This window comes from Cupressus sempervirens, chromosome 9 (genome assembly GCF_028749045.1).
Source record: "Cupressus sempervirens isolate cs-2001-9-10 chromosome 9, ASM2874904v1, whole genome shotgun sequence".
In the NCBI taxonomy this organism is placed as follows: domain Eukaryota; kingdom Viridiplantae; phylum Streptophyta; class Pinopsida; order Cupressales; family Cupressaceae; genus Cupressus; species Cupressus sempervirens.
In genome coordinates this window covers 831,992,677-832,009,193 of record NC_143126.1, presented here as the reverse complement: position 1 = coordinate 832,009,193, position 16,517 = coordinate 831,992,677, and the positions used below count along the sequence as shown (strand labels likewise).

The 16,517-nt window shown below is 35.3% G+C and overlaps 1 protein-coding gene across 1 annotated transcript; it reads right to left on the bottom strand.

The window, feature by feature from the left end:
- Positions 1-4,439: 4,439 nt before the first annotated feature.
- On the bottom strand, positions 4,440-13,936 carry LOC149541259 (zinc finger CCCH domain-containing protein 14-like). Its single transcript, XM_089802270.1, has 3 exons — positions 13,574-13,936; positions 11,084-11,144; positions 4,440-5,473 (listed from the first exon to the last, which is right to left on the bottom strand). The coding sequence occupies exons 1-3, from the start codon at positions 13,629-13,631 to the stop codon at positions 4,606-4,608; spliced, it is 987 nt and encodes a 328-aa protein (XP_089658396.1). The 5' UTR covers positions 13,632-13,936; the 3' UTR covers positions 4,440-4,605.
- Between the last annotated feature and the right edge of the window lie 2,581 nt (positions 13,937-16,517).

Genomic DNA, 16,517 nt, shown 5'->3' with positions numbered 1-16,517 from the left:
AGATCACCCGAAGGCACAAGAGGAGAGAATATGTAAGCGACCTCAGGGTTTAAAAGACACTTGTTCTTTCCCAATTGAAGCTTTAAGTTTTTTTTTTAATCTTCTTCTTGAAGAAACACATGTTTAAGCATGCAGGGATCTTTCCAACTTGACAATGTCGTCAACATAAGAAATCGATCATTGGTCAACATAATAAAATTGATAGGAATAAGAGTGAATGCCTTTGAGTCATTCAAAATTGAGTGTGTTCATCTTAAGCACCAAGTCCAAATATTTCATGGCAATGTTCTTTGTCCCTTAGGCATTCAAGATTCAATGAAAATGTTTTAAGCCCAAATTGAGATATTTCATCGCATTCTTCTTTGATCTTTTGGCATTCAAGATTGTCTTCATTCTTTGATTAAGTACAACATTCATTACAAGGACAAGTGGTTAATCAAGCATGTTAATTCATTTCCTAATTTTAATGTCCACTAAAGGTCTCCTATTGCCTGCAGCAAAATCAAATCAATAGCTTTGTAGAAAAAAGACCCAACAAAACCATTTTTTTTTTAAAATCAAATTACCCTAAAATTTAAATTTGCAAAGACAATAGAACAGTCCTAGATGCCAAAACACAGAAACGACAAACTGCATAGGCGACAAAGTACAAAATCATAATGTTATACATGTTTCTTTACTTGTGATATACATATGAAAAAATAAATTCACAAATGCCAAACTATAGAGACACCAAACAACGTAGATGCCAAAAACATAGAGATGACAACTTACTATGTGGTGAAGCCAAAGCAGAATGACAGTTTAGCAAGCAGAGGCAACAATTTAGTAGCAGAGGATGGTTTAGAAGTATAGATGACATTGTGAGTGACAGAGATGAAAAATCACTATTTTTCCAGAATAGATCAAGTTTTAACTCAAATTTTGGATTGGAAAAGGGATGCGGGTCCCACCGGGCGTGCCAAAATGTATATGTGGAAAAACCTAATCTGCTGGGAGCACACATAAACAAGCAAACGTTAGTATTACATGCATATATCAAAATTGAAATCAAACAAAGTACTACTAAATATCATTGTGTTTCACTACACTAATGCAACCAAAAGAAAGAATCTCCACACAACCTCATAGAAGTGCAACAAGGGCACCCAAATGAGACCTTGTTGGTGTGTTCAAGATTGAGGGATGTGGATGTGCTCTCCTCAAATAAAACTATTGAATCTCGAGATGATAAATGATATGTAATGATGAATATGAACCTAGGCTAAATGATCAAGAATGCTTCAAGCGATGGCTATGGAAGAAACCATTCTTGAGAGCATTCAAAGGAGGTGAATGTGAATGCAAATAAGAAACCTAACAAATACAAACTACCATGAAAATACAAGATTTAAGACTAAAATGCAAACAACTACCAAAGGTTAGCTCTAAGCATAAAATCTCTAAAAAACTCTAGATCTAAACTAGCATGATAACAATGCAATAAAGGATATTGAAAAATGCTTGAGACAAGGGCTCTATTTATAGGCTTGAAGGAGACCTTGAAGAGGTGGCATCTATGTGGCATTCACATAGGTGCCACAAGGGAGACACATGGGCTAAGCGATAATCCATGTAAAAGTCAAAATAACCCTTTAAGGCTTTGAGTGGCTCAAGGTGTGCTCACACGTGTGAACAACCTTGGAGGAAGGAGTGGGGGACAAGGATGTAAGATTCTTTTTTGGAGAATATAATGAAGGGGGCTCCTTGGGTCTTGAGTTGCTCACACATGTGAGCACCACTTAGGTGCTAAAAGGTGTTTAGGATGGTGTTTAAGGTTAATAAAGTGGGTTTAGCTAGTGGATAGGCTTAGCAGGATGAGAGTGATGGTTGATAGGCTAGGCTTTAGGTAGGATTAGGATTAAACTAAATAGGATTTAATTTAATCATAGGATTAGAGAATTCAATAAAATGGAGGGATTTATTAAATAAATTGAATTTATTTAAAAGGAGATTTATTGAGCACTTTGTATTAAATAAATTTAATGCATTAGGAGGAAGTATTTAAATTTAATTCAAATGTGTCAGGGAAGTGAACCTATTCAATTAAATTTAAGTAAATGAGTAGACAGAACATGCCAAATATAATTAATGAATATGTAATCAATTGTATTGTCAAGGTTAGGCAAGAGCCTACAACACAATGGTAACATGTGAGCCTCTCATGTGGGAGGTCTTGGGTTCGAATTTGCTTGACAAATAAAAATAATTAATTATAACAAATAACAATAATTAATCTAGGCTTCGACTGTTTACCGATCAAAAAAAAATTGTACTATCAAAAGAATATGTATGTATGTATTTGTGTGTAATACATATATACATACATATACATAAACAATGTGTCTATAATTGTTTATATATATGTATTATATACATAATAGACACATAGATGTGTCTGTATGCATTATGTATATAATACATATATACATACATATAGATGTGTCTATATATATATACCATTGTTACACATATATATATATACAACTTTCTTTCCTATAGGTCTCAATGGGGTCACATTAATCTGTAAATGAATAGCCCTTTTGCTAGCCACTCCAATTTGAGCTGCTAGAATAAGATGCTTCATTATAGTTCACCATGGACCAGTAGTTGTTCCAGACCTACCATTCTATGGACATAGCTATCCTCCAAATAAAATACATCTTTGACCAAAATCCCAAAAATCGAGAACACACCAATTTTTTCTCAAATTTTCAGCATTTGTTCTTATTCATGATTTACATGTTTTATTCATGATTTACATGTTTTATAATTGAAAACATGCTTTAAAAAAAATTGAGAAAAAGATCTAAAAAAACAAGTTTCCATGCATTTTGTCCCAAAGATAGTCGGCACCCCATTCTATAGGCTAGTTGGAAGCCCCCTTCATTCTATAGACCAGCAAGTTGATTAGTGAAAGAGTGGATAGAAATCCTTGATAATAGTAGGGCGATATGCCAAAAATCTAAATGGAGAATCCATCAACACGGTGTACTTGAGGGCCCTACTATATAAAGGTGTCGTTGGTAGAATGTTAGGGTCTAAGTGGGAACAACCCCTGCTATCCTACCACCCACCTTGCAGCAAGGTGGAAGGGCCTCTACTATTCTAAAGGGCCAACTAGCCTATAGAATGGTAGGGCCATTGCATTCGAGATTCTTCAAGATTTCTACTAAAAATATAATTACCTAGAATTTTCAATCATTTAAGATATACCAATCTTTGTCAAAAATTCATTTGCTAATTTTATCAATTTGATGACTGATATTTTCAAATTTATTTATTAATTATTACAATTTGTTGCTAATTTGATGACTGATATTTTAAAATCTATTTATTAATTATTTCAATTTGTTAGATAAACACACCGATATGCATGTGGGAGAATATTCTATGCATGTTTCGAACGTTCAATACAAATATTTATGGGCTGTGTTTTATTGCCTTTTTTTCATTTTGTTTAAATTATATTTTTCTGTTAATTGCTTCATGTACCAATATCATGGCTTCTATTGACAATCTCCAGCAGCCAATAAAGTAATTCAACCAACTACAGATTAAGTTCACTGCTCCGACGACGACCAAAGCAGAGATGATTTCAGTCAACAGGGTAGCCAACCAATACTCCATACTTCTCTTAAACACTTTTTCAATAGGGAGTAACACGCTTTTTTCACTACACTTTCAGTCAACGGGGTAGCCAACCAAAACTACACGCTTCTCTTATACACTTTTTCAACCGAGAGTGAACTTGCGGAAACATCCTTACGCGGGTATCACACCCGTCAACTCGTTCAAACAGAGAATCCCTCCTTGGGGCAACCTGCTCTCTCAGGATTCACATGCAAGCTAAGAATTCAATGTGCTTCTCCGTCAATGTTTTCTGTTGTCAATCAACATTAATGAAACTAACTGCGACCACATTTCCTTGCACTGATACGAGATGAAGAGATGCGTGTGTGTGTGAACAAACTATTTGATGACAAGCTGCTGCAGATCATCAACATATATATAGATTTTGAAAGCGCACACAAGATTTTTATATTAAAATTGATTGGGACATATACATATTTATACAAGAGAGTTCACAATTAAATCAAACTAATCTACAGGCAACTAATCTGAAAAAATTACCTTCTACAGACAACTCGTTAGTAATTAGTTGCTTTCACAAAATCGAGTTAACATTTTGAAGCAATATTTTGGTTTCAAACTCCCAGTCTTCTAAGAATATTATTCAGCTCAATGAAAATGAATTAATCTGTAACATTAACGCATCAACTATCATATGAATCTTGCCACTGCCCATAATAATCGCACTGTATATAGAATATATAATATTCACTAAACATTTGTTCGGTTGAAGAGCTGCTTCACAATTCTAATGATCATGCCTTGAATTAATAGAAAACTACAATTCTTATTAACATGTAATTTTATGCATCAATTAAATAAAGCATTTTTCTTTTAAATTTTGGACAGACAGAAGTTTCGGGTAGGTCAAAGGACCTTGGAACAATACACATCAGGAACAATTCCAAAAAAACAAATTAACATAATGAAGAGTTACATGAATGGAGCAGTGGAAGCCAAATCATCCCGTAACTCACTAGCACCATGTGCAAAGTGGCACTTATCCCCGAACGTGCATGAACCCTTAGCAAAATGTTCACATAGCCTGGTTTTGTGACTTTGTTGAGAATTTCCGGACTGTTTTCTCTGGAGTAATTCAATTTTTAAAATCAACTCACGAACCATGGTTGTGGCTTGATTGATCTTGTCAAATGAACCTTCAAACTCAATCGTCTTCAAATTAGGATCCGACTCATGGTCTTTTATTGTCAACTTCACCCCAGTTACACGGTAAATGTGCTTAGAGTTTACACCATCTTTCCCAATTACACCACCACAATAAGCAGCAGCGATACTTATGTTTGCTTTTGATGAAGCGCCAAAATTTGCTGCAGCAGTTGCCCCATTTGGAACCACACTTTCTTTTCTCAACTCCTTTTCTCCATGGGCAAAATGGCACTTATCTCCATACTTACATCCTTCAGAACTGCTATAACTGTTACAAAGGCGTGTCTTGTAGCCTGGATTTGCTTTCGAGCCAGCACCAAAATTTGGAGTAGCAGCTGCCATCCCAAATGGTGGTACCTCATTTGGAAGCATATTCTCTTTTCTCAATTCCTTTTCTCCATGGGCAAAATGGCACTTATCTCCATACTTGCACCCTTCAGCGCTGCTATAACTGTTACAAAGACGTGTCTTGTACCCTGTCTTCTCTGATAGTGAAAAACCGGGGGTGAATCCTGTTGCTTCTCTTGAGATTCCTAATGTGTTTGCCACCTTTGACAGCTGAGATACAGCAGTGAGTCCACCAGGAACATAATGAAGGTAATGGCAATCGTCCCCATATGGGCATCCAGATGTACTGCATTAGAACAGGCATACATTCAAATGTGAGAGCAAGAACCGTCATAATTGATAATAACTATAATGTGAGAGCAAGAACTGTCATAATAACTATAAATGCCTGACAATTAAATAGCTGAATATGCTACATCAGTAATTGGATATAAAGTTTCCCCCTCGTTCACAAAGGCAGTCAGAAAATGAGTTGGTAGTCTTACATAGTAAACCAAAAACAGGCATTAGTTATTGCTCTAAACCAATGATGGATCAAAGCCCTTACAAATTCAGAACATGAGATGCACTCTTCTACCAATAAGAGGGTATCTTGCATCTTAACCTTGAATCATCATAACAAGTATGGCCAAAAAATTACCTTAAAAACATCCTCAAAGATGGTTGCTTATTTAGGCAGTCATTTATTTCTGTTCTACAATCGCGTGAAAATTTTCAAGAAATGCAAATCTAATATCAATAGAATCCATCATAAGAAAACTATCGAGTCTCCTCATTTTTAGACAAAAGTACATTCACTGTTGAGTATTCTCATTTTCTGAATAGAAGCCATCCTAAGAATCCATCAATCAACTTACACCATTTCAGACACATTAAGAGGTCATCACAAAGGAAGTTGCACTAGTAGATCACAATTTCACAACCTAAAAAATCAATGATAGAAATGAACTGTACATGCAAGAAACAGCATGAAGCCATTGATTATATATGATGTACTACATGACTATCTAGTATTTTTTATAGCATTAATGTATCTGTAGATGATGTAGCACATTTCTATTTATTGAAGATATTAATAATACAGCATACTAGCATTTACGCCCCAACACTCAAATTGGAAAACCAGATTGGCAATAACCATATTGGAGATGGAAAGTATTGGTAACCTGTTGCAGCTGAAGACAACTACGAAGGAGAAGAAATACAAACATTGACAAAGCTGTACATCAAAGAGAGAAAAAATGATTAAAGATATCATATAGCACATGTAATATTTCAAATTTGTGCCTGCAGTATATCTCAAGTTACATCTAAAATAAAATTGAGGAATTTGTGCCTTGCAGTTGCAACATTCTGTAATCTCTTAACGGGGAGAACAATCTCACCTAACATCTCAGATTAGTTAACAAATGCCATCAAGGTTAACAGCAGTACTTAGTGGTGGACCTTTAGTTACTCTGGTTCTGGCTGGTCCGCACAATTGGATTCACGGGTATCATATATTTAATTTATTCAACCATATCTTCATTTGCATACCCTAAAGCATTTTGTGAAGCATCTCAGGAATACCCACTTAACTTAATATTGATCATTACATGTTAAACTTGATCCAAGAAAATTGTGCTTATCACACAACAAATGTCATCTATAAACTAAGTTACAGGTTCGGGTTCAGTTCCAAGTGCAAAGTTCAAGAACCGGTTTGCAAGTTCGTCAAAATTTTGGAAAGGGGTTTGGGTTCATTTAGGTTCGTTAGTACAAAACATATAAAAATTATAAAAAAATATATGTATTTATACATATTTATAAAGTATGAGTTAGAATTAGAATGTAACATAGTAGCATAAACACACTTACCTAACAAAAACATCATAAACTTGTAATCATAGTGATCTTACCATCATATATCATAGTGCTCATGCTTTCATATAGTTCAACATCAAAGATTCAAAACATTAAAAATAAATTGTAACATCAAGTTCAAGTATCATTGTTTCACATTCATTGTTCAACTAATGGAATAAAAATCTATTGATATTCTAAGTTCAATCTTTATCTTCTTCATATTCATCTTCTTCTCCTTCTCCTTCTTCGTTTTCTTCTTCTCTGGCATTAGTTGACTCAGCAATAGAGGTAAAACCAATGGGATCAGCAGCAGCAACAATGCTGTTGGCATCAAATTCTTCAAAAAATGACAATGAGAGGCCATAAAATATGACAATGAGAGGCCGCCAAAAGCATTTCGTAACAACATTTTAGGGTTGTGGATGCCAACAACTTAATAGATTTTGCAAAAAATGCACTTTTTTGCTGTCTGCAGAGCTCAAAAAGCATGCAGTTCGAACTAGGTTCAAACTTGGTTCAAATTTTTTGGCCTAGTTCACCCGGGTTCAAACTTGATTCAAACCAGCACGCAAAAATTGGAACCCTAGTCGAACCAAGTTCAAACCGGACCCAAACTTCGAACTGGTTCAAACTTCTGCAGGTCCGGGGGGGAGGTAGCTGTGCAACTTAATCTATAAATAGACAGGTTCTTAAGAACTAAGGGCCCGTACACATTCCCAGCAATAACTTGTTTCAGCCTTATTTGGGAGGATGCCCAACATCCTTGGATAACAATCCCATTAAATTTTGAGGAAAACAACATATTCAGTAATTGGTGTGGATAAATGCTTAACTTGTGAACAAGATATAGCTCTTAGCTTAAATGTTTTACAATATAACAGGAAAATAATGAAAACCTTCTTCAAGAAACATAGAAATTCTCATCCTCCCCCCTTAAGTATTAGAACCATTTAATAAGAATTCAACTAGAGAAAACAGAAGAGACCTCCACAACAGTAAGATTATTACCCATTCACCCCTGAAAATGATTGTACAGTTATTGTGCTAAAGTACAGTTCTCTATGCAACATCCACTGTGCAGACATTGAGTATGAAGATTTCATCAGAGTATGAAGAAGACTAGAGGAACAGGTTTTCAATGGCCTTCGTAAGTTTATAAAACAGCATAATGCATAACAAAATAGTTGTTTGTAGTCCTCTACGGACAATAACAACTCAAAAATGTAAAGCATATAGCCCATTTTAGGTTCTATGCCTCCCTACACCTACAACATCCATTGTGAATTGGATGGGAACATTGGAATACAAGTCCATTGACTATTCCAATATCACTTCCAGAGATTCATATGATGACTTCTCAAAGCAAACATATGAAACATGAGACAGAATGATGACTTCTCAAAGCATATTAAACGTGAGACAGAATGATGGAGAATGTATCCAATTGAGAAATAACAATGATGGCATAATCTAAAACATTAACACAATTACAAAGCAAAGAATTTAATGATTTACATCCTTGAAACTAGGACAAGGAGAATGTCAACATGGAACAAAATCCCATGAAGGATTATGCTCTACTAAATTTAACAGCTAGAGAGTGCCCACAAGCGCCCACACTACCAGATATTAGTACCGAAGAATATAATAATGCTATTTCCAGTACACTCATGGTCAATTAACCACCAAAATGACTGTTAAGAAAAATTACTACATCCTGTGATTCACAATTTTACAATAAAATACAAAAATCTAAAAAGTAAGTCCACTGAGAGATGTTCTCAAACAAAATATAAATGTTAGAAAAAAAAAAATTGAAGCAGTTAATCCAGAAATTCCACAAAACGTGAAACCAAGCAGAAGCCTCATTTAGAGAAGGGAAAAAAAAATCATCTAGCATTTGGAAGTTACCATCCCACAAGAATCTCACATTGACAATTGCTGGAAGCATCAAATATCAAAAGCAAATGCCTACATTATTAAGCTTTCCTTTTCCAAGAACCTTCACTGGGTCAGGCACATCTTTATCCCCCATTCCGCTACTGATAATATAAAATGACAACAGGCCTGTCCATGTGCCTTCTTGGGTTGATCCAAAGAAGAGACAAGGCGACATCTGCAATGAAAATGAAACTAAAACAAAGATTGAATGGAGCAGACCGGACAAAAGGTTGGGGGAAGGTAAATTTTGAAGGGGTCTCAAAAGACAATCCAGGCCTTTCAGGTGCAGGGGTAGCTTTTAGAGATGGTAGGGGAAACCTAATAGCAGTTAGTATGAAAAGGCTTACAATTGATACTAACAATTTAGCAGACGTCCGGGCAGCCTGTTATGCATTAGAGATGACTAAATAATTGGAGGTGAAAAGAATATAATCAATGCCATCATATAAGGTGAGCCTGAAGTCTAAGAGAAACAAATATATTTAGCAATTAAAAAAATGCTTCAACTTTCAATAATTTCAAAATAACTCATGTCCAAAGAGAAGGGCATGGGATGGCAGGCATGTTAGCTAACTGGGCAGTGGATAACATTAAGGAAGTTGGTGAAGGCTATAGTGAAGACTTTAGCAAAATTGAGGGATTAGATGATTCCCTTTCGTAACCACAATCAAGATGAATTGGAAGAGCTGCTGCTATAGACGCAAACTTCACAATAAAGACTGAGAATCAGCAGGTAGCATTCAAGGACCAAATCACTGAGAAGAGGCTGAAGATTATTTTCAAATTCAACAATCCTATCTTCTTTCAAATCATAGATTTCATTCTTGGAGAATGAATTCATATATGCTAGCCATAGGTATAGAACCAATTCAGACATTTTCTTCATGTTTATGGCTTGGGCCCAGGAGCTCAGTTCTGCTGAAGAAACATTCTGGGTCATGAGGAAGTGTTTTGAAAATTGGTTACATGGGTTAGTTCCTATGGAAGCAGAGGGTACTCCACAAGTGGACTTTAGAGCCAGATGGAGTCATTGGAGGGAGGTTCCAAGTTTTGTATATGATATACATACATTTGTAATTTGTCAAGCAAGCATGAAAAAAGTGGACCAAATCACAGAAGCCAACTATGGCTGGATGCTGTTAATGGTGTACTTGGAGAAGCATTGACACAACTAGAGAAGGAAGGCATTGCTCAGAATTGGATAAATACTGGAACTTGCCGATCACTGGTTGAGTGGCCCTATTGGGCCCTGCCATAGTTAATGCTTTGATGGCTCAGACATCTACTGGTTGATTAAGAAAAGTGTCAATTTCACTATGAAAGTCTAGTGTTACAGCCCTAATTTTGGAAGTCCAAACATTCAAGTTTGTGGATTAACCTTAGCTGTTATTGCTACTATATATATTGTTGTCTAGGAAGGTCTGGTAGATTTAGATGAAAGGGAATGTGTATATGATACTTTTGCCAATGCAAGAATTATGTGTAGCTATTGATATGGCAGGGGTAGTAGAACACACAGATAAAATTACAGATTTGGGGATGTACGGATGATTTTAATCAGGTTGATCATATAGGATGATAGAAGGAAGGATTGTTTATGCTACAACACAGTCCATTTTAGAATGCAACTTTCAATGTAATTATTACAAATTTTGATATTATAATAAAATCTATTATTACAGATCAAAAAACTATAAAATGATAACATAGTTCCTTATCATACAATGTTTTAAAATACTTGAACATGCACCAAAGTGTCATTGTCAAGAGATTTCTAGCCATAAGCTTTCCATTAAAACACTCCATCAATTTCCTTAGTCTTAAAGCTTAAACTGATTCAAATGGCATTGGGTGCAGAACACTTGCACCAACATAATTCATTTTGGCTTCAGTCTAAATCATTATAAATGTATAGAGGTGTTTGTATCACCACCTTCAACCAACAGTTTGGTAAAAGCTATACTGTTGGTAAAAGCTACATGTTTAACGACAAAACTTAGTACTTTAAAATGTAGTCAATACTTTGTAACATTAAAAAAACTAATGAATAGAACTCCATCAATTATTAATTTACAAATGGTATAAATTTACTGTGGGTTAAGATGAGAACCTGAAAAACTTGGTGCAAGGCTTTGATTTGCTTCCTAAACCAACCGATATTGACTCCTTTTCTGTTGCAAAGAATTGATTTGCTTTTTTCAGTTTCTTATTAACACATAAAATTCTACATTTCAATATAAACTCCCCCTCAATAACCTGAACTATAAACAATCCAAAAATAATAATTGAACACTTGCATTGAAAAGAAAGAAAAACATAAAGTTAACAGCATAACTTGGTACACCATCATGTATAGACTCCTCCTAAAAAGTAAAACCACTAGCCTATATGGGTGGTACACTCATTATGAACATCACTTGAACAAGGCAGACAATCAATACATCAAGAATGTCCAACACATTATGAGCAAGTTGGCTGATAGAGCTTACACTAATGCTGCTTATCTTGTGGTGGAAGAATTTAAATGGTAGTAATAAATATACTTAACACTGTCCCCTGCTGACTTGTCTCTTTGTATTCCTAAAGTTTGTCTTGTGCACAATCTGATGTGTGATCAATATACCCTCTAGACTATCCTTACAATCCTAATACTTTGTTCTGTTGTTGTAATTGTAGCTTTGTTCAATATGAAAAGGGGGCACCTAACCTGATTGACATAACTAGGCAAACAAAATAGAATTAAAATCCAATTAAAACTGGGGCAATCGCTCCAAAATCACCTTCAATCTATATAATGACTAAAGGTCACATTCCAGCCACTTACATGGGTGGCCCAGCATTTATCAAATAAAAGAATACCAGAGTATAAAGAAGTGTCAAATTACCATGAAGATATTGAACAAATTCATTGGTTAACTAAGTTGCCCTTGCATGAGTAACCTAAGATTTCCAAGTAAAGGAATTCTGGAAGAACTTTGATCTCCCAAATTAATTTCACAACCATCCCATTCCATCAAATATATTATCTCATGTATTCACTGACATGCAATTCCATTCACCTAAATAAGCCACACAAGATCTATAAAGAAAACATGTATTAGAAATATAATAGTGGCATCTGGTGATTGATCGTCCAGTGAAAGTTTTTGGTGCATACCTTCACTGGCATTCAATCCACTTTCAACAGATCACCCGGGATTTAACAATTAGACTAATATCTAAGATATCAATCGTAGCATCCCATTCACTTCTAGAAAATGACCAAATATTCATCAAGCAAAAGAACAGTGAAAATGTTTGAAAATAAATATCTATTGAAATTTAAAATCAATCTCTCCGTAAAAATTATGAGTTATATCCGGCCATATTTTCGCTAGAATTCCGTTCAAGGTGACCTAAGTTTTACGAAGCAAAGGAATAGTAAAACTATTTGAAAAGAAATGGCTATTGAGATCAATCTCCCACTAAACATTACGGGTTCCCAAACAGTTCATGAGGACAATTTTTTTAGCATAAACTAATTTGATAAAATGAATACTTTGCATGCTGAATAGCATCAACTATTTCGACCTCCACACACCAATGAGATGTTTATTCTTCAGCAAAAATAAATAGAAGGCAGCCAAGCCCAAATCTCCTCGCTGCAACTCGAGCCAACTACTCGCAAACAGGATGAGACACTAGTACCCCAGGGGCACCCCAGGTTCAAAAATCACTAAAACATTGATATGAAAATTACCAAATCTATTCAGACAAAACATATTGATGTAACCAATATGCGGAGCCAGCTTGTATGGCACCCTATAAAAAACTCCTATTACCGAACCCAAAATTTGCCAACGAAATACTCCCAAAAAATTATAGCAAAACTTCAGAAAACAGGCATACACCAATACATAAGCTATAATTCAAAATCTAAAATATACCAAGTATTTATTATAATGCATGTATACTGTATGAGAGATAAATGCACCAAATACTTATGATAATAGATTTATAATGTATGAGCGATATTAATTTCTTGGCGCATTTTAAGGGCTAAATAAACATTTCCTCCTAGAGCTATACAGCCATTTGCAAACCGAACAGCCGCATGGCACATCATCTTCAGGGACGATTTACAACTTATGAGTGCCACTGGGACTTATAATCACTGTAGACAGTTCACAAAGCCGTGAACTAAAAGAAAATAGAAACTATAGTTCAAAGCTGAACATGCACATGGGCGAGTGATAGTGAACTGATTCTATGACAAGTAAGTGATAAAGGGAAAGAACTAGGAGTGAGACGGAACAGGCTGCTCTTAGACCAAAATAACAAAAAGGGAAAAAAATAAGCGAAAAGGGCAAAATGATAACAAAGAATCATAACGAACCGCTCTTAGTCAAAACGAAATGGAAACATGAATGCTTCGGAAAGCTGAACCAGAACGAGTCACCGACTGGAGCTGATGCTTTGAGCTAAGGGATAGTAAACTCTTCTTCTACTAGAACTTAGAGCTAAGGGATGGTGAAGCGTTTTCCCACAGGAACCGAAGGCAAAGGGATCTGGAGTTTTCCAAGGCCAATGAAAAGAAAAGAAGAGAAGAAAGTAAACTTGCCATTAGTTCCATGAACGGCGACTCCGTTGGACTTGAGCTTCTTGCTTAAAGGCTCCATTTTATCTTCAGGAAACGCGCAGAACAGGGGAACAGCTTCAGTCCCAGCCGTTTAAGTTGCAATCCGTTTTCAGCGGCTTTCTCACTTGCTCTCCTTTTATTTGTATGCCCTCGCGCAATTTTATTTCAAAAAATTGTACAATAAAATCTTCGGATTAGGGCTTTAAAGCCTCCAGCCGACACGTCATGTGCTAGGTGGTTTGACTGCTGGACTGCTCTTTTCTTATCGTTGAGCTCGGGAAGATGGTACACAGCTCAGCTCTCTCGGGGTTCTAGGGTTTTTAAGCTAAAATCCATATTCAACTACAATTTAGTTTTTGCTTATTAAAATTTTATTGGTTGTCAAATATTTTTAGTTTTTTTTTTTCCTTTACATAATTTGAGGTGGGTGAAATAAGTCATCTTCTAAAGTCTATGTAAGGCTATGTTTTAAATGAACCCGTCAAAAAGGGGTCCGGTCATATTGTAAATGAACATATCAAAAGGAATATACCATGTAGCTAAATTGTTAAACAAGAGATGAATACTAGAAGAGGTGGAAATTAATCATGCTATTGATGTTTGCCTTAGCCATTAGTGTTATTGTCCCATTTTGAAGGCGTTGGTTGATCTCTAGAAAAAATGTACCAAAGACAAAAAAAAAAGTCAAACATGATTCTTTTTCAAATTCACAAAAACACAGTAAAAACTTTTCAAATTTTTTGTTGTTTTCGATCACAAAATTTACAGATCATGAAGATCAACTACTGAAAATTTCATTAAAAATCATTGTGTTTTTTGTTTTTTTGAAATTTAGTCAATGGTGCAATTTGTAGGGAGGATAGCCGCGACCTTTTTTAAAATAGTGCTTACTAAAAGTACTAAGTTTTTGATTTCAAGAAATAGTGAGGGGATTGGAAATAGTGATAAAATATTATTTATTTAATATTAATGTGTAGCTATTAGTATTATATTGGTTATGTTTTTTAGGATGGTTTATATCAAATCTTTTTGTTTGTCATGTTGTTTTCAATTTGAGGTTTCCTCTACATTTTTTATGAACTAATGTCACATATATCATGTTACATATGTGCAAAAAGGTGGGTGGAATGAATCATGTATCTTGAAGTCTACTCAAGACCATGTCCCAAATGAACATATCCAAAGGAAAAAATGCCAAGTAGCCAAAATATTAACCAAGAGTTGTAGACCCAACAAGAGGTGGGTTGTTAACAATCAAGAGGCTCGACTTACCCAGTAGGAAGCAATTGTTTATATGGCGTTGGCACCCAACCTATAATGGTGGTTTCTCCGTTGATCTATTGTTTCGTTTATCTATTGTGTTTTCAATTATCAAATTATTTGTGTATATATTTTTGTTTTAATAGAGTGGAACATTTAGCAAAAATATAAAATAAAAGGTCTTAGGAATTAGGTGTTATACATCTTACATAAAGTGGTTAATTTATAATTATGTGTAAAGTGCACTTAGGGAGACCTAGAAATATGTACATCACTTCAAGATGACATTTTTGATGTCACTTTATGTGTTGTATATAACATCAAAAAATATTTTTAATCTGGGTTCCATATGGAAATGCATTTAATTTAATTTATTTAATGAATAGTCACTGTTTATTAAATTAAAATATACAGTTCATATTCACAAATAGAAAAAAGGTCAAGGAATATTGGATCACCCTGTGGGAGTCACATGACACCAAGGCTAGAGAACCAAAAACATCAACTATTCATTAAAAATATACATATGGAAGCCCTCGAGATATGTGTCATCCAAGGGAAGAGGATCCTATTTACCATTAAAATCCCATACATCAGCAAGTTAGGAGGTGGGTTTGGAAGAGACCACCATCATCATCATTTTTTTCTTTTTCTTCTTCTTCTTCTCTCTAAGGGAGGCGGGAATTGCAAGTGCATGCCAAAGAAACCACTTATCATTAGTGGCAAAGGGCCACCCAGAAGCAAAGGTAGAATTAGGAGTCACAACAACAAGGGACTAGCCAGACCTCTGTTAAGGAGGAGAGGTAGAGCGATGATGCCACCCATTCCCACCTCCACCCGAAGAGTATTAAGTTTCCTGGGATCTTAGGGTAGGTGAGTGACAGGCAAAGGAGTTGCAGTCGCAATGGCATCCCCATGGTGGTGGAGTGCAGTTAACATAGGAAGCAAGTGGTGGTACCCATGCCACTATTAAGGGGCATTTCTCCAATGATTTAAAATCTCCTATAGGTGGTGTTAGCATGACTGTTGATGATACTACATTGGGGGAGTATCCTAAGCATTAAAGAATATTGATATGTTGCATTCATGACTATATTTGTCATTGATGTCAACACAACAATAATTTTGTTAAGACTGGAAGAATAGCAGTCAGTAATCTTAGTATGTGTAGGAGTTGAGGAAGTTTCAAATGATATATAGTGGAGGACATATTCTTGAGGTTGTCTAGATGACGTGGTTCAAAGGACTAAGTCTAATTTGATGTTGTACAAAAGTTATACTTGTTTTACTTGAAGCAGTGCAGAAATAGAGCATTGAAAGACAAAGTTATGATGATCTATCGCTATCTTTCATTTGAGATGTAATAAAGGTGATGTATAGATAACAATGATAAAGGACGATCATATGGTGATGCCAACGTGTGCACAAGACATGGTTTCACACATGTAAAGTTTTGTATAGACTAGGAGCCGATAGTGTTGTAATTATGAATTAACTAATTATCTTATTTTAATTAATTGAGAAAGCCTCAAGGCCAACTCAAGGAATTATTATGAAGATGTGGTATAAAGGAAAGTTGTTTTCCTTGTTTGTAAAGAGACTTGGATAGAGAGGATCAAGTGGAATGTGAAGTATCAATGCACAACTCGAGAAGGAGCAGAATGCT